This window comes from Falco peregrinus, chromosome 2, assembly GCF_023634155.1.
Source record: "Falco peregrinus isolate bFalPer1 chromosome 2, bFalPer1.pri, whole genome shotgun sequence".
In the NCBI taxonomy this organism is placed as follows: Eukaryota; Metazoa; Chordata; class Aves; order Falconiformes; family Falconidae; genus Falco; species Falco peregrinus.
Window position 1 is genome coordinate 109,484,931 of NC_073722.1, and position 19,684 is coordinate 109,504,614.

Below are 19,684 nucleotides of genomic sequence, written 5' to 3' on the forward strand. Positions count from 1 at the left end.
AAGCTGCAAAAAAAGTGGCAGTGATTTTTGGATTATTAAAATGTTTAGATATAAATTACATAATAAAATATTAAAAGGAAAAGTGTTCAATTGCCATGCAGCAAACTGGGCTGTGTCAAAATTTAAAAACGGTGAGTCAGGGAGAAGCTCTCAAGCCAGCATGACACAGAGGAAGAAAGGCAGTGGGATTTGTGACTCAGACAAACATTTCAATGCAGGAGACACAGGCAAACAAAAGGATCCTACCCCATGTGATGTCAGCAAGCAAATGCTCCATTTGGGAATAATAGCTTCCTACGTATTGCAATGTAAGAGGAGGCAGGAGCTAGCACAGTACACATGCCTATGTAGCCACAAGGAAAACCATCCATTAAGAATGTTGTAGCAATATTTAAGAAGCACTGCTGGTTACTTAGATAGCTGCTATCTAACATGTTTGATATTTATGGAAAAATCCATTTCTTTCAATTTATTGTGTTCTGATTTAATATCCTCAACATGTTCTTACATGTGCGAGGAGAGTAAAGGCATGTCTCCAATATACTATTAATTTCAGCTGACTCTGGTTTTTTATTTTGTTTGTAGTAGAGTAGCATCCAGAAGCCCCAGCTGAGATGCTGATCCTGTTATACCAAGATAAATTGTTTTGGCTGAGTAAATGTTAGATCTTCCAGTATTCCAGGCGTCATTATCAAAATAAAAAATTGCATAGTTACTGGTTAACAGTGGGAGTTACAAAACATCCAGAGGAAACACTGGAGGCTCTCTATACAGAGTTGCTGGGTTTTTGGTGGGTTTTTTTTGTTTGGTTGGTGCGTTTTTTTGGTTGTTTTTTTGGGTTTTTTTTGTTTTTTATATTGAAACTATTATAAAAATCAGCTCTGCAGACCAGAACTAGAGAGAAGGATCTGTCGGTGGAGACAAAATTAGATTAAATGAGCCAGATTTCATTCTCATCTGCTGGAGACAAGGAAGCTGTTCCAGGCTTAGAATTGTGTATAAAGAAAGAATTTGACCGTTCCCTCACCAATAAATCTTCCATGGCAAGTTGATATTTTCTCACATGTGCCTGGAATTCTCTTGCATTTCACAGCATCAGTGCACAACAGGGAGCAGCATGAGAGAATTTCATGACTGCAGAAAAAGTTAAGATTCTAACTAGCCAATGTCATGGCACTGAATCAAAAACATAACAGGTTGGTTGATAAGCTGCTTAAGTCCCAGTTTTGTGAAAGACAAGAGCTTTAACTATCATGCTGAGTTTAGAATTATTCCATTTTGTAGGGATGACATTTACTTGTGGTGTAGGAACCTACTTCGTCACCACAACAAGAACACAGTATCTACCACGGAGCTTGGCAACAGGAAAACATTGTGGTCACAGTATAATTCTTCTCAAACCCAGAATCCTGCTTTGAAACTCTTTAGTTTGGACAGGGAAAATAACAATTTATTTCTTCCTGATTTTATGTGTTCTGCACCTTTTCCATTATGACACACTAAGAAGCCAACTAGCTTCCAACCAGAATAAATTTAAGAAAACATGGAGAAGATATAGATTAACTGAAGGTAAGAAAGTGTAGCCAAGGCTCAGGCTACTCAATCACGTGGTCTCGTATTGAAGTCAAATACAAACTGATTGACTTAACATGGAAGGAGAATCAGCTGCTAACCTGAATGTTGAATACAGTCCTAAGAAAAGTACATTTAAAATGTAACATTTGTTTTTCTGTTGAATTTCAGTTACTGTTCCTTTAGTTATTTTGGGAGGACTAAACTTAGATTTATTCTAAAGTATTTCATGGACAAATGACAAAGGTGAAATCCTTACTGCCTGCCTTTTTAACTTCACCCTTTTTCTGAACAAAAGGTAAGTCACTTGGAAGGACAAGTCATTGTGTTCCAGCTTCCCAGAAGAGATTGTCTTTACCATGCTTGGGATCATAATTATTTTAAAAGGCACATTAAGTCATATTATACTGTTTTAACACATGCTAATTCTATATGAAATATATTTGATTTAGTTTTGGAGTATGGTTTGATGCTTTCTTGTCCTAAGACAGAGTACTTGAGAGAAATTGAATAAATAGAGCACTTACATTGCAGTAACACAAATATTACAACAGAGTACATAAGGGAAATAATACTTCTTTTTACAGGATGAGAATCAGAGAAGTTAACATGTGATTCCCAAACCAGTCCAAGCACAATGGCCCTGCTAAAAGTATGTGCACAGGAGCCTGTCTGTAGGGGAATGTGAGCCACCGGCTGCTGGAGCTGGCAGTGCCTTAGGGCTGCCGAGCAGCCTGCCCAGCCCTCCTCCGCACCAGTTCTCCCTGCGACTTGAGGAACCAGTACCAGCTGCTACCTGCTCCTGGGCTTCCCCTCTCCCTGGCTCCCCAGGCCGCACACTCAATGTCTTGTGGCTTCTAGCCATAGAGTCATTTTGGATGATTAGGGTCAGGAGAGTTGGCTTCCCTTGGCTACTGCAAGATTTCTGCATTAATGTTCTATACTGGAGAATGAACTCACCGGGAACTGGCCCCCTTCCCAGTACTGAATTTCACCCACAAATGCACCCACTGTTAAACTGTAAGCTACTGTCTTCCTCCCTACAAGCTAGAAATATTCGTACAATATGCACTGTCTACTTATTAGTCTTAAGCTCTACACAGCTTTAACTCTATCTATAGAAATAGTAAACGATACTAAAAGCAATAGTTCAATCACTATACAAGGAGTAAAAATGTTAAGATTATAAGTTGAAAGGACACATAGAAAAGTATGCATTTTACTAAGTCATTCTTCAAGAATTATAGGTAATACTGTTTTTATTATTTAAAGAATTACTGGCCACTGATTTAAGTGGAGCCAGGGAAGTATCAGGATATTAACAAAAAATAGTAATAAAAAAATCACATTTCAGATTCAAACAATTAGAAGGGGGAATGTTTAAAATGTAAAATAACTAGCAATGTATACAGGAAAGTAAAAAGGAAACTACACATGTCAATAAATAGTTCTTGTTGGGTCTGGATGCTTTTTTCAAAGCCTCCAAACATGCTGTTTGGGTAATTGCTCAGTTTGGTATCTCACATTGCATTATTTTGGAGTTTTAAATTTATGACATGGATACTTCTAATACTCTAATTTATTTAGTGTGAACCACTGCAATTTTAGCAACACAGTTGCAAGTACAATTAGTGATTCTTTCCACATTATATATGTTGCTAAAATAAAATGTTTTGGATTAAAGAACAAGTTGTCTCCTTAGCTTGAGAATTATGCCTATAAAGCATAGTATGTCAATTTTAGATTGTAACATGATTTGTAACACCTTTTTTTACTATATAAGCCTACTACACATTTGACTGTGTATGTTATGGAATACGTCATATAAATGTTATCCCTTTAAAAGTATTTTATTCATTCATTATTTTGTATAATTAACACAAATTTCTGTGGCTAAATCATAGAATTTGGGACCATTCAAAGAAATTAACATCAGCTGCATACATAATTTAAAGTCTGTGAATCCTACCTTTCACTTTATCTGTACTCTTGTAGCACCCATATTACAAAAATAATGGTCAGAGGCTGGATACAACAGTGGTTGGTTTCTGGTACTCATGTAAATGATTGATTTTTTAATTTATTTTTTTAAAGGGACATTTCTAACTAGGTGACTGTAAAATTCAAGGTCTTGTGACTGGAGCAGGATATCACAGAATCAGGAATCTAATCTACAGTGAGATGATGAACAAGTCATTTAAAGTAAGTCTGTGGAAGAACCAATATAATTTTTTTTAAATCCCACTAGGCACCTGCCTTAAACTTTGCTCTCATTTTAGGATGAACTTCACCCTCCACACCAAAAGGGCAGAATATGCACACACTGTTAAACCCCTAGAACAGAGTATAAATGGGATTTAGATGGGATTTAAACACCATTTTTTTATTGCCTCCTCTGAGCAAAAGTGAGCTTCAGGCTTAGGAATTCCAGTAGTGCTGTATTCACACAGTATGGTACTGTGGGATTTCAGCCTCAGATGAAATGTGTTGCAGAAATGGAAAGTACAGAGGAAGGGCCTGGCACAGTATCGCTGCCAGCAAGCTCTGTCGTTTGCCGATATGCAGGAGGTCTGGGCCCCTCATCTTTGTTCAGCAGTAAAAAGAAATTATGATAATGAAGGGTGACTGATTGCTGAAGTGGATCAAGCTTAACAAGAAGATACCGGACTCTAGTGTGCTCCTGCCTGCAGGATGATCTCATGATTTGACAACATCCAGACCACATTACTAAGTGTTATGTGGTCAGCTGTGTTTTGCTGCAGCAATCCCATGGGCACTAATTTAGAGACACAATTCAATCAGTCATTCAAAGGTTTTATGATATAACAAAGTTTGCCTTTGCCTTTGTTAATGGGGAAACAAGGTATATGCGCTATAGCTGCTTTGATAGTGTTCCAGACCTGTTTAGCTATTTTGAAGGGCTCAGCTTTTTATTAGTTCTTTCTTCCACATACTTTTCTACAACAAATTTCCAAATCTAACTAAATAGGCATGGACTAATATCCTGTTCCACACTATTGCTATTCAAAGAACCCCCTTTCCTAAACAGGGGTCTGAATGGAAGGCTGAAAATGGAATTTTCCTTTGGAATGGGATTGGAAATTTCCATGACAGCTGGAAGCAGGATTCAGGCTTGAAATCCTGTGTTTTGCAATGGATGTGGATATTTCAGAATAATCTTTGACTATTAAACTGGAAAAGCTGACATGACCTCAAAAACTTTAAAAAAAAAAAAAAAAGAAAGAAAAAAAAAGAGGAAGAGAAAAAAATAGAGATAAGGACTTTGGTATTTCAGAACATCCTAATACAGTACTTTTTATGGTAAAGGCACCAGTAAAATTGTGGTAACAGAAGTTACTGTGTTTTTTAAAACTGCAGTTGAACAAAGACTGAACCTAAGAATAAGAAAATTAACTGGAACTTGATGCAGTTTGTCAACAAGAGCTTTCCTCACTGTATTCCTTTCAAATTCTTGCTGTCTTTACTCTTAACCTATTGAAACTATTTTAGTGAATGGACAATAATTGTGTCATTGAGTTTAAAAAGCTATAAAAAGGAAGATGTACATATTCACATTCACAAGGTGACTGATCATATGAATACATATAAAGAATTTTAATCTCTTTCAACGGTATATTGCAAGTATCATTTCATGTATTATCACATATACAACACTACATTCAACAGTAGACATGCCTTCAAAATGAGAACAGCCAAAGGCTTGAAAATACTTGTTTTTCTGGTGGTTTCATCCAGACAGGAAAACAGAATATGGCTTCTAAAATTACTTTTGATTTACAGCAAAAGCCCTACTTTTTAAAGAAATCACTTTAGAAAGGCAATTTATTTACCATTGGATTTTCCTGTTATAGTCTTTATAGTATGGTAATGGAGCGTATATTAAATGCTGTCAAATAATTCTTAATGCCCCTACATGTTTTCTACTTGTCAGTGTAGAGGAATCACTTCCAAAGGTTACAAAAAATTGAAAGGCACTTGTTTTTGCACTCCATACAATTCAGGTCGCCTCCCCAAGGCCTGCTTAAATTCTGCTTATTTCTCACCAGCAAAATGAGAAAGAGGAAGACATGATTTTAGGGCTAAAATAAAAGAGATTTCTTCCAAAACGACACTTCTTCTTTTAAAATGAAAAAACAAAAATCCACCCTTTTTTTTAAAAAAATGCAACATGATCAAGCTGGAAAGGATACAAACACCTGTGTTTCCTTCTCAAGTCAGGTGTGAGTTTTATCCTTCCTTTGACAGTATGTTGCAAACCAATGATTTCAGACTTAAAATTTTATGAATTATGAGTTTATTCAATCCACCTAACCTCATCACATAGGAACCATTCACACTGCACTGCTACCCAGCAGTCCAAGGCATACCGGGGCATTCTAAATTTAGCTTCCAGAGCTACTAAACACTGAAAACATTTCATAATAGTACCAAACACACCTCTCATAGATTAGTGCTTTACTTGATAATACATTGTATTCAGAGCTTCCTTTTCTGGACAGCAGTAAGTAACAGTGTGGCTACCTTCTGTGGTAATTGCCCACCCCACTGCCTCCACATAGTGAAGTGATAGCGGGTTTCTGGCTGCCTAACTTGGCCATACCACCCACAGCTGCCATATGTTTCACATTGCAGGTTAGTAAAAATGGTTTTTCACCTTTCCCTCCCAGAAACAAATGTCAGCATGGCTTAGAGCCATAAGCTTGTTATTTAATATTGAAGCAAAACAATACTAACTTGACTGCAGTGCCAAAACTTGACAAAAGTATCCTGAGTACAAAGTTCTACTCTATTTCATTTTAATTAGTGTCCTTTGCAATTAGACAAATGATACAAAGCACATGGGGACTGCCAAGATGAATCAAGGACATCTGGTAACTTTAACATTTCAACATGAAACAGAGTAGGTATTACTGTGATACTCTTATGTGCTGTTTGAAACAACCAGAAAAAATATGTTATTAACAAAGATTTAAGAAAAAAGACTATCTAAATGCTTTTGAACCTTTTCTTGGATAGCCTTAACTGCTGTTTGCATACAACATGAATCTGATCATATATCTTGTTTTGTTAGCTGTTATTTCCCTAAGATATTGTTATAATAGGAATTTCTAGAATTGAGGTAATATTACACTAAGATTATTTAGATTGCAGTTTCTTAGAAACTCCAACTGCCTGTGAATTACTGGTGAAAAACAACTAACCATGAACTTAAAACTGCTTTTTTGATAGTTGCATTGATATGTGTTCTCACAGCTTGTTACTTGCTGGTTATGCAGTACGCACAAACCTAAAAAAATAAAACCAAAACCCAGCAATGACATCACCAGCTGCAACTGTGGGCTACTCTTCAAAAGGACTGCAAGGTTTTTTACCCCTCAAAACCAACTGGAATTCCTAATTAAATTAATGTTAAATTGAAAATATTTAAATGGCATATGGAAAAAAATTACTTAGATATAGTCTTTCAGGAGAAGATCTGCAATTTTCTGTCACTTTAATAGTCTTTGGCCATGAAAGACTAAGACTAACTGTGACAATCACATTTTTAACTCTCAGGGCTTTTACATATTCGCAAGATTGCAATATGATCAGTCAATGCAGTTGCCAGAAATATTCTAAAATTAGTTTGGCTCTGAAATAACAATTCACCAAACAGAAGACAGATTTACAGCAGCACCTGACATCCAGAGTTGATTACTACAACACTGAGAACAACAAGTTTCAGCAAGCTACTGTCCTTGTTGCAATCCATTAAAATTTGAGAATATTTTTGCATATGAGACTTGTGGTTTGGCCATTTTTTCAAGGTATACCTGACATTAAGGGTATCATTCTCTCTGAAGTATACAAGCTATTCTAAATGTGTGGCAATTATACCTGTTCATTGATGGTATTTATGGAACTGATAGCTTTGAAAATAGCTTTTCAGCAGCAATGAATAAAACAAGCCAAAATGTCTTTCACAAAGGAAAGATGTTTATCAGACAGCAGTAGAATATCAACTACAGCTTATCTCCCATTGACTGGCTATAAATTTTGAGTTTCATTCAGTTTAATGTGTTCAGCTGTTCATGAACTCCCCTTTGCCACAACTTCGAATGTGTAGGCATCATGTAATCTATAATTTATGAAACCACATAGCTATTCATATGCTGGTCTTGAACGTAGATTAGCATCAGAAGTTTTCATAGAATCATAGAATCATTTAGGTTGGAAAAGACCTTTGAGATCATCAAATCCAACCGTTAACTCAGCACTACCAATTCCATTGCTAAACCATGTCCCTATGTGCCACATCTATGTGTTTTTTAAACGCTTACAGGGATGGTGATTCTGCCACCTCCCTGGGCAGCCTGTTCCAGTGCTTGACAACCCTTTCAGCGAAGGATTTTCCCCCAATACCCAATCTAAACCTCCCCTGGCACAACTTGAGGACATTTTCTCTTGTCCTGTTGCTTGATATCGGGGAGAAGAAACCAGCTCCCACCTCTCTACAACCTGCTGTCAGGTAGTTGGAGAGAGCAAAGTTTCTAAGCGTTGGAAATGGGTAGATATGACCCCAAAGCTCCCCTCGCCGGGGACATGGGGAGTATTTTGACAGGTGAGGGCTGAGAGGCCTGGGCCCCGCAGCCTGACAGCCGTGGGGAGCACAGCCTGGGCTTGCCACAGGCCTGCCAGGCCGCCCCAGGGCCGGGGCCGCACACACTACACCACAGGTTTGTCGGAGAGGGCATTTTTTACTGAAATACCGAATATTTAATTGACAGTTTCTCTCACGTTAACCCACTCTGGATTTCAAAACCACTCCGCAGAGACTCCGCCTGGCAGCCAGCCCGGGGCGGCCGGCCCCGCGGGGCAGCGATGGCCCCATGCCATGAGGTGAGGCCGGGCCGGGCCGCCCCCAGCCCCGGCCCCGCTTACCCTCCAGCCCCGTCCTGGCAGCGAGCGGGAGCCCGGGGAGGCGACAGCGGCGCCGGAAACGATGAGCGCAGGGAAATCCTGAGGCAGAGATTAGGTAATAGGGAATGTGCTCTCAGGTTTCCTTCGGGTTCCTGTGAGGAACCTACGCGTCTGGCTGCCTTCGCATGACTCATCACATCGGCGCGGCTGTCAGCGCGCCAGCCCTCCACCTGCCTCCCCCCGGCCCCTCTCCGCCCGCTCGGCCTCCCTCCCCCAGGCCGCGGGCCGGGCCTCCCCCTCAGGCCGCGGCCCGGACCCCTCGCCCCCCTCAGCGCCGCCCGCGCTCCCGCCGCTCAGGCGCACACCCCCTCACTCCCCCCGCGCCTACTCCCGCGGCGTGCGCGCCCTCGCGGGTCCGGCTCGAGAGCGCGCGCGCAGGCGGGCGGGCGGGAGGCGGCTGCCGGCGGCGACGGGCAGGGAGCTCTCTGCGGGCGCAGTGCTGATCCGCCGGCGGGCGGCCGGGAATGCGAAGCAATGGCCGCGGGCGGCACGGGCAGCGGCAGCGGCGGCGGCAGCGCGGAGGAGAAGAGCTACCGCCGCTTTCTCGAGCTGTTCTTGGGCGAGTTCCGCGGGCCCTTCGGGGCAGAGCCGGCGCCGGCTCCGGCTCCCCCTCCCGCTGCCGACGCCGCGGCCGCCGCTGACGAGGAGCCCGGGGCAGAGGGAGAAGCGGGAACGGCCGCCGAGGCGGAGGAGGGCGAGGGCGAGGGCGACGCCGGCGACCCTCAGCCGCCCGCCCCGCCGCCGCCTCCCCCGCCACTGCCCCCGCTGCCCCGGCCGCTCTCGGAGTACATCACGGAGGAGGAGGTGGAGGGCGAGTGCCTGGACCTCTGCCTGCAGCAGCTCTACAAGTAGTGAGTGCCGGGCTGAGGGGAGTCTCCCGCTACGCTGAGGGGAGCGGGGGCAGGGCACGGAGCTGAGGGACCCTCGTGTGAGGGGAGCCTCCGGAGTGGGGCTGAGGGACCCCCGTGTGAGGGAAGCCAGGGTGTGGGGCTGAGGACCCCCCCCCCCCCCAGTGTGAGTGGAGCCTCCGATGTGGGGCTGAGGGACACCCCTCTGTGAGGAGAGGCAGGGTGTGGGGCTGAGGGGGGTGAGGGCAGAGAGCTTGGGGAGGGGAAGATCCCCGAGTCAAGGAGTTAAGGACTTTGGTGGTGCTGAGCTGCTTGGGATGAAAGCGTTCTGCTCTGCCCTGTTTGCCCCTGCCCAAAAGACGCCTCTGCTCTCTGCCCCTCTCCTTCCCTCTCGCCGGGACAGGGAGCGAAGAGGTGAAGGGAATAGCCAAGGGAGAGCCACGAGTATCCATCTGGAGAGCAGCTTGTTTGGGGAGGGAGAGTGGTGGGGGAAATGTCTCACGCTCTGGTGCCAAAGCAGGAGGGAGGGTTGCCTGTGGTTGATTGTACTGAGGCTTGAAATTGAAATGTTCCCTGTGTGAGGGTTTGTAAATGGGGAAACCTCTGCCAAGAAAGAAGGAAGGGGGAGAACAAGGAGCAAGGAAAGATAGGCAGTCCACTCCCTTCCCCCCTCCAAAAAAAGAACACCCCACCACCACATCGAGAAAACCACATCATGTATTTGCAGACCAGGGAGAAAAGAGAAGTAGAAAGCCTTAGGAGAAAGCTATCCATAATCATGGGGCTTTTTCTGCTGTCAGCTGGGGAAAGCCAGCTATACTCTGTTCTGTATGGAGGCAGTTTCCAGATCTGTGCTTTCTAAAGGCTGGTGCATAAAGAGGAAACAGATGGGATCTATTCCCAGTGTGAAAAGTCGGTGGACTGAAACCTAAAGATCAGTTACCAGTGCCTTGTATTGTGCTCAACTTTGGCTTTGAAGGCTTGAAATAGAAATGATTGTTAGTGGCATTTCTTCAGGAACCTTTTTAAACTGATGTCACAGAAGGAGACAAATGAACCTGTGAAAATATGCAAAGCACACCGGGGAGCTTTCTGCCATTGAGCTGATATTTGTAATGAAAGGTGTTACTCAATGGCAAAAATAAATAAAAGAAGAACTGGGTTTTACAACTGCATGGTCTATTTCTATTCAATTCTCATCTGCCCTCTGTGTTTGTGGACGATGGAGACAGCATGATGATAGCTGCAGAGGACAAAGCTCTCCTAATCACACACACTCACCCTGCCACCTTTGGAAAGTCTTTCTCTGGAATACAGCAGCACAGTCATAGCATGTGGTAGAGAGGAGAGAGGCAAGTCCCTTCTATGTATTTAAACATGTTTTTTTTTAAAACGGACTTGTGAAATCTAAAGTCAGATTAATGTAAATAAAGTTTTAGATGTAAGCAGATTATTTAAAGTTTTGTGTATATATATTTAAATATTATTTAAAGTGTATCTATGAAATTTTGAACTTGAATTCCTCCCCCGCCCCCTTCTCTCTCTGCATGTCCCCATACCCCAGGCCAGGCAGATTTAGATTCCCCAGTTTCTGAGGCCCATATTCATGGATTAAATCATTAAGAAAAAAAAAAAGGCATTTTGATAGGATTCTTTATATAGGAATAGTTCTTGTCAGGTTGTGGTTTGGGTTTTTTTTCAGCCTTTGTATAAATCTTCTGATGGCTACTGAATGAAGCATCTCTTTGGCTTTGTTTATGGTGAAATCAATGCAGACTTCCTTCTATAGGCACCTAAATTATGAAACAAAAAGCAGTATGTATCTCAAAATTAAAGGAGCAGGGGATTATATTGCAATAAAATTGTTTTCCAAAGGCTTAATTATTTTGTCAATGTATAGAAAATGCATTTTCATATAGTAGATTAGTATCTTTTAACTGAGAACTGATAGAAATTGATTTATATTTGTCTCTCTAAAATAACTGCAAAATGTAATTCTCTGAAACATTTTAAAGTATTATAAGCCAAATCTAATAACTTTTAACACAGAGAGCTAAACTGAAATAGCTTGATAGCTTTTTCTTGAGTGGTGGTGCAAACAAAGGTAAGTATGTAAAGTATTGTGGTTTTGGTACACTCTCCAGTCACCAGAGGAACTTAAAACTGTCACAAGATTATAAAACAGGCAAGCGTAGAATGTTTCCCCAGTTTACAAGTAAGGGTTTGACCTATCAGGTGTTTCCAGAGATGGAAAACTTCATCAATGTGACTACAGCTACTCTTGTGCCAAATGGTTATGATAATGCTAAAAAAAAAAAAAGCACACAAAAACTCATGTGAAAAGGAATATTTTATTGCTGTGTCATTAGCAAGAAAGACTATATTGTGAAGGCATGTTTTCTGTAACTGTAACTATGTATTAGTCAAATGGCTGGTTTGCATTATATGTTGCATGAGGATAAAACCCATTACTGTGAAAAATCCAACAGCTGTTTTTCAGCTATTTTAAGCACACAGCTTTAGTTCTTTCGGAGGGAAGGAAGATCATCACAGAAATAAGAACATATTGCTAATCATGAAAAAATATAATAGTTTTCTGCCATTGTGTAGATCAGTATCAGAGAGTTCCTATTTATGAGATTTTCCTGCTATTTTCCAGAAGACTCATATTGCCCTTTGAGGTTTCCAGTTCCTTGTTTCTTTCTAGAGACAGCATATGCTTGGAAAATTAGATTAATGTAATCTTTATATCTGTCTAAATGCCACAAAATGTGTACTGTGTGCTTTCTTAGTGATCCTCAGCACAATGAAACTGATCAATAGGAGGTATGTTAGATGGAGAAAATTTAAAAAAAGACTAATTTTTGAGGAATTGCATTGGAACGTTGACTGACAGCTTGAAAGTTCATTTTGTGATTATCTTCTATAATGTCTTATTCAGGATAAAGCTATATAATTTAAATAGTTTCTATGTAGAAACAAATATACTGAGGACTTAATCTGTTTGAGACCCCATTGCTTGCTTCCACTGATTCAGGAGTAGACCTCATTTCTGACTTATTTCAAAGAAAGAAGTTTCTATCTTGATATAACACAGCATGATATGTAACTTTGTTCTTTTCATCTTCCTACTGATACTTTTATTAAATCTAATGTATTTTAAAAGCTGGTTCTTGACAAGACATCTGAAAAACTAACCAACAAAGATGTGGTTGCTAAGAGAGGAGAGGGGCCAGACTTAGTTAAATAGTACGCCCTTAGAAGTTGTATCACTAGAAAGAACAAATTTATCTTGCTGTTACATTTGGGGTCATCCTCCCCCCTGTAGAAACATAATAATTTGAAAAAATCAGTTGTATATTGTTCTTGCTTTTCTTTTCTTCCCGCTTCTCTGCCACCCCGCTCCCACCCACCCCCAGCTTTGATAGGAATAGATATAGCTGGTATCTGCAGATTCAGGTTTACTTTCAGTGATTTTGGTGATACAATGTTTTGCTTTCAAATATTCATTTAGAAACGTCTTTAGCAAGCTTAGAAGATAGGCCTGTTTCTCCAGTTTTGAGATTTGCAAAAGATGGTAAGTAAAATAAAAATAAAAATTAATATTATGTCATCTTAAGTGCTTAACTAAGGCACTGATGACAAAATGATTACTTTGAGGACTGTCTTGCTCTGACTTGGAATGTGAAAAGAAAAACTTTTAAGCACTGCCCTGTTAGATTTCTTCACAGAATAATATGCCGCATTCACAGAATAATATGCAACATTCATATAATATCATAGATTCCTACTTTAGGATTAAAAATTGCAATCTTTTAAGTGAGATTTAAAAAAATTGATCCTTTCTTTGTTTTAAAGACAGAAAATATTTTTGTTGAGGTTTGTGTATTCCCCGCAGTCTTGCTATGAAAAATCAAGGAAGGCAATGTAGGCTCAAACTTTTAACATTGGAATTATGTAAAATGTGGACACCAAAGAAGAATGGTGGTTTTGCCCCTCAGCTTGCAATTTTAAGCTAAAGAGGGATAACTTTCCATGGTAAATTTATATGAGCAGAAATATTTTTTTTTTTTAAAGATCTTAACTTGAAAACAGTGTTCCGCCTGCTGTCTCTAACACTGATGTGTAGAGTCTGTATCCTTTCCCTTTTAAAAGCAGATGTACGTGTTTTTAACTTGCTTTCTTAACCCGTCATATGAAAGCTGGCATTGTTGTCACTATCCGTAAGTTGAAATTCATATATTATGCTACACTGGCTTTCTTAACATATTAAATAGGCTGTGATGTTTTATTCTCTTATGATTTGTCTTTTATCACCTATTCTGTTGATGGCAATCTGAAAGCCCTTTTAGGAAATACAAAGAACTGCTTGTCATCTCTAATATTAGTTGCAAGGACCAACGAAAAAGAAATACCATCCTTTTTAGGATGGCACTTGTTTCATCATCTTTTGTGAGGTTTTACAGTGGAAATGAAGATAATGTTGGCCCATGCTCACAATAAATGACTGGAGCAGATATTGGTTGCACCTGTTTTGGGAATTTCCTAATGGTGAATGGGGAGGTTTGACAGAGACCATTAAATTTCCCACCCCCAGCTGTGTTGATGATTTGGTTCTCAACCTTAGCTTCTTCCTGGATGACAGCATGACAATGTTATGGCTGAGGGCGGGGAAGGGAGGTGATGCAAATTGTAACTGTGCCAGTGTCTCACTGGAGCCCCCTCCAAGATTAGGAATCTCTTCCTGAGGGTAGTAGTTGAGCTGGCTGCTGCCAGCCATGTGCTACAGGCTGAGCAACAGTGACCTAGAGTCCCAGCAACTCAGCAGTGAGCAGCAGGCTCTGTGCTAAGGCGTAGAGCTGTTTGGGTACAGCTGCTGATGCTGACATCCTCAGGCTCAAGGGATTTTGGTCCTAGAAATTATGGTGCTTCTCTGTAAAGAAATTCTAATTCATCTGATAGTAGCGTGTGCAGGAAGTTGAGAGTACTTCAATATTGTTATTAATGTCTTATTACTCTTTAAAAGAACCTGCTATGAAATTCAACCCATGTACTGGATGAGGGTGATGTCATAGCATACAGACATGGGCAGATTTCATATACTTCAGACTGGAAATCATAATGACAAATAGGTGGTATTTAGTGATAATCACTTTCAAAACACAACTAATGGTCTACACAGCGAGAGATTCTTCACATTGCTTTTAAGGCATATTCAGTTCATGCTCCCACGCTTTTAAAAATACTGAATCAAATCAAGTATTTTGATACTCCTTTTAAAAAAGGAGCTATTTAAATTGCAGATTTAGTTTTTGTGATGGTTAACATATATGGTGACATTTCAAAACTTACTAATTTATGATTAAAAGGATGCTGAGTTTTTCAAGTGCAATGATGACTATGCTTGGAAGTTGCTTTATATAGCATTAAAAAAAAAATCATTCTTAGTTGAACAGATTATGGTAATATATTCATTCTAGTGCTTTTATTTCAATGAATGTTACTAGTAGTACAACAAATTAAAGGGAATTAGTTTTGTTAGGAGCTTTTCACACCAAGATTTTATTGACCCAAAGCAATTTGCACAGATTCTACTACTCCTAGTGAAGCTGTTTGCTTTTGCATAGAGATTGACTGAAGAATTAGATCTGTGGTAACATGTTCTTTTTTTGGACCTTATATAACTACTGTTGAAGCTAGATTGAGTTATCAAGAATGTATATATGAATCTGTATAACAAATTCTACTTTGAATATGTTATTTTCATTTATAAGATATTTTAAAAAAACTTTGACTAACTAAGACCTTATTGACCATCTTGTGAAACTACTTTTGACTATCTTTTGGATGCGATGAGCATGTTAGGCTTCATTTCTTTAGAGAGTTTGTTTAGTAATTTTTCCTTTTTGCACAAAACACACTGCATACAATATTTTTATATTTTAAAATCCTCATTATAATTACCTTCAACAATTGCAGAGTATTTTTCCACCTGTACTTTTGAAGAAAGAATGGTCAACTTGGTTCTTTTCACAGATGATTTAAAAAAATTACTGATGTTAAGGTTAAACTTTTAGTTTGCTTTACAGTACATTAGTACAAGTTTCAGGGCCTTGACTGCTTTGTCACTGGTATATGTTCTCATTCATTTTTTTCTTGTCTTGCTAAATTGCTTGCATGATCACAGTTAAACCAAAAGCAACAGGGCATGTAGTACACAGGTAATGAAAGTACTGTTTATTGCTGTATTTGATGTCACTCTGAAGTAATCTCTGGCTGTTCTGCACCATTTTCTTTCCTCACATTGTTTGGTGCGTACTGGTTTTTGGTTTGTTTTCTCCTAGGAAGTATTCTCACTAACTAGGAAAGTTACGTGAAAAATGAGATGAAATGGAGTTAGCAATGTAAAACATCAGATGTTCTTTGAACCATACTGCAAGACTGTCTTATGCAATGCAATCATGATTACCTAATGCAAATGGTTATAAAAATAAATGAGTCCATGACGTGTTAGTAACCTATGACATGCTACTAAAATGTAAATGGTCGTTGCTACATGTTATAGTGTAGGTCCTTGTCTTTGCTGAAATCAACCACTAAACAAATATTCTAGATTTTTGTTGTTGTAACACATTAGGGATTAGGTAAAATGAATGCAGATTGTGGATGTGTTTTACACAGAAATATTTCTGCTGTGCCTTTGTACTTCATTAGGAAGAAACAACATTACCTGCTTTTAATAAGACATTTTATAAAGTAATCATCAGAGTCATAAATTAGAACTGCATGGGAAATAGATGCCCTTGAGTAGTCCAACGACTAATACAGAAGTTAAACGAGTTAACTAGATTGCAGGATTACCTCAGTTTATGCTTATATTGGATGGAAAACAGCCAAAGGCACCTAATGATTGAGTAACTGAACCAACGTTTTACACTGTGGTACTGCTCACCAGTTCTGAACTCTGCATGCAATCGGTTGAAAAGTTTAATATATTTTTGTTGGTAGAGCAGGATGCTAAACTTCGATCATGGGAAAATGTGCTTGGATGCAGACAAGTCTGAATTGGGGAACATTTGTGCTTTCTTGTAGCTGTAATTGCCATAAAAGGAAGATTTGATCAATTGGGTAGAATTGTGGGTAGCCCCTTAAAGTTAATTTTCTCAGAGAGTATTATTTCAAAGCTATTTTAGCTGGCCTTTTGTGATCCAGTAAAGTCTGTTAAATTTACCTAATAATTTTTCAAGTTTACTTTTTTTTGCTTTTCATTTACAATAAAGAATTTAAGTACTTTCTCTCATTTGATAATACAATTTTTTCATAGGCTCTGTACTTCCATCACGATGTAACTAAAAATAGAAGCAGTGTATAAAAATAGGCCTTGGCATTTTAACTTCTTGGCACCGTCTCTAGGGCTGTTCCTTTCACCTCAGGCTATGACCTTCTTACTGAGGTTCAAAAATCTGAAATGAATGCGGTAAGTTATTTCTCATTAGTGTTACGAACACTGTACTCTACGTGTTATATTAATTAGCTTCTAAAAGGATTCTTTTTCTTTCAATCCTAACTTGAAGTTATGGAAGGCTGAAACCCCCACGTTCTGGGTGAGAGTTCAACAAATAGTTATGTGGTTTCTTTTTCTGTTTCTCAACAGAGACAGTATTAGGCAACTAGAATTTGGTTTGTTGTGTATGCTAGCTTTACATGCAATATACTTTTTCTCAATTAGACGTTGCTTGATTATTTTTTAAAATTATATGATAATGTTGCTAAAGCTTATAATACAATTGTTTTTTAATAAGATATTTGGTATATTGGTTTATAATAGAGCACCTGAAAATCAAGGGAAACATTCAGTTCCTATTGGAACCTATGGGCCCAGTTGAGGACAGTGGTGAACTATCTAAAATTCCTACCTGCATGGCAAGTAGGAGTTTAAACTAACAAGCTAGTATAGACTAATTGTACACACTTACATATACAGCATGATCTATATTTTAAACTAAAGCTTTTACCACCTTTTCTTATAAGTAGTATAATTCTAAGTCATTTAATTGTTTTGTTTGAGGCAAACATGGTTGAATGTATGAATTTATAAAGGTCCCTACCTTAAAAGAGTTTATGCTCTCAGCTGTCTTATTATCACTTTCTTCTGAAAAGCAGTGTAAAAATCTATGCATTAGGTAATGAGAAGTCAGAAGCTCAGTATTTCTGGAGATTAGAAGGAGCACTATTGTTTGGGGAACAGATATGCTTTCTGCTTGCAGAACATGGGTGCTCTGGGTTGTTCTTAGTTCTGCTTTCTCACTGGAGTGTACTCCACAGAGAATAAGGGATGTATCTGTTACAAAATTAACTTACTCTCCTCTTCTTGCCACTCACTCTGAAAATGTTATGTCACATTTTAGAAGAAAATGAATTGGTCCTAACCTTAACATTCAAATGTGAATTGTTGGTGAATGCGCCCTCAATAGAAATGCATTGATATAAATACTGTGCTGAACTACTAAGGTTGGTCTATGTTAAATTCAAATAAACATCTGTCATAATAGTTCACAGAGATCTTCGATTTTTACCGAATATTTTAAAATTTTGAGGTGGAAGTGATTTCAAAGTGATGCTTGTACATATGATTCCTCTGTGATGGCAAATAGTAATAACTAATAGCAGTTTTGATGTGCCCCAAAAGGGTGACATTTGAGCTATATTCAGAGAAAGTGAGATATGTTATAAATTTATGGTATCTGATAGATCAGAAGAGAGAAAGAACTCTCTGCTGACCAAATACTGCATGTACTTTAAAAAAAAACCCAAATCATGAGGTCTTTTCTCTGGCCTTTAACCTCAATGGTATGAACTGTGTAAAAACCATGAATAGTTTTCTCTTCCATATAAACAGAGGGTTAGAGTTATCACTGTGTAACACTTGTGCAATTCCTGTTAAAATAAGTGCAGGAAAGAAGATGCAGTTCCCAAGGCAGTCTGGCTGGGGATGTATGGCCAGGCTACTTGGTGGGAGAGGAGAACTGAGCCTATATTAAGTAATCTGATCCTTTTCCCCAGTGCATTGTTCATTTGAGAATGAATTTTAAATGGTTTAAACTTTCCTCATTGGTGTTAACCTTTTTCAGTTTGGCTGATTATGAATGACCTAAATGATCATATAGAATACTTAAATTCTTGCTAATTACTTTTTGTACTAATTTTAGAAAAACATTTTTAGATACTGGATGCTTTTGGTTTAGCACCTCACAAAACTGAGTTGGTGCAATTCACATTCACTTTGTTTTTTAAAGTGCTGATGCTGTTTATGACATACAACGTAGTAATTTTTAAAAATGTGAAACAAGCCACAAAGTTCTAAATCTAGCTCTGGGGATTAAAGAAAAAAAATAATTTCTCCTGTGAAAGTACTAAACATCCTGAAATATTTCCCCCCCACACAAAACCTTACAGACTCCCTCTATGTTTTGGGAGATGTGAGAAAAAAGGTTTGTCAACAGGGAGTAAGAATAGGCATTTATAAATTATCTAGAATCAATATATATAGTAGAATACATAAACCTAAAAAACACTTAAGTTCATCCTAGCTAGTTGAAAACTTAATGCAGAAAGCAATGAACTCTGAATATTTTGATTACATTTTTTTAAAACATGTTCTGTTTCTATTAATGTAATTCTATATTAAACATATGTTAAAAGTAATTATGAAATATATAAATTATATATTACAAAATATTTACTTCATAAAAAGCTGGGTTTGCATTCACACATTGAAAGCTATTCAGTTTAATTTATTGTCCTCTGAAAACTGATGAAGTAATGCAGTTTGTTTCCATGCTGTGTCTGTGCATCTTAACTGAAATAAAGACAGAGGTTGTAACAGCCCAAGAAATGTTATAGTAAGACATGTATGTTTCTGTGTATATATATTTACTTGACTGTCTGTCTATACTCAATCACCAAATTTTGATCAGTTCCTTTATGAACAAAAATTACCTAGCCAAACAGAAATTCAGGATAAGAAGGGAGTTTCAAGCTATCTTGCAGTCTCATGCTCTTTATTATGGAGTGGAGCAAAATATTAAATCTGGAAGTAACACCTTGTGTGTGTTGGTTATTTTTTTTTTTGTTCTAATGTTGAGAAAATCGCCATCTGAAATCAAGATAACAAAAAACATCTGTTGAGGAAGTACAGAAAGAAAAAGGAAAGTATTTTGAGGAAGTCGGCTTTGTAAAGATATGAAAAACAGCTAATCAGGTAGCATGAAATAGTAAAACAG

General features: G+C 38.8%; 1 protein-coding gene across 1 annotated transcript in view; it reads left to right on the plus strand.

Annotated features, from left to right (window-relative positions):
- The first annotated feature begins 8,925 nt into the window (after window positions 1-8,925).
- Window positions 8,926-19,684, plus strand: part of PPM1E (protein phosphatase, Mg2+/Mn2+ dependent 1E) — a 68,342-nt gene continuing 57,583 nt past the window's right edge. The window contains exon 1 of the mRNA XM_055796191.1: window positions 8,926-9,404. Coding sequence (XP_055652166.1) covers window positions 9,028-9,404 — 377 coding nt within the window. The 5' untranslated portion in view covers window positions 8,926-9,027. The remainder of the gene's footprint in view (window positions 9,405-19,684) is intronic.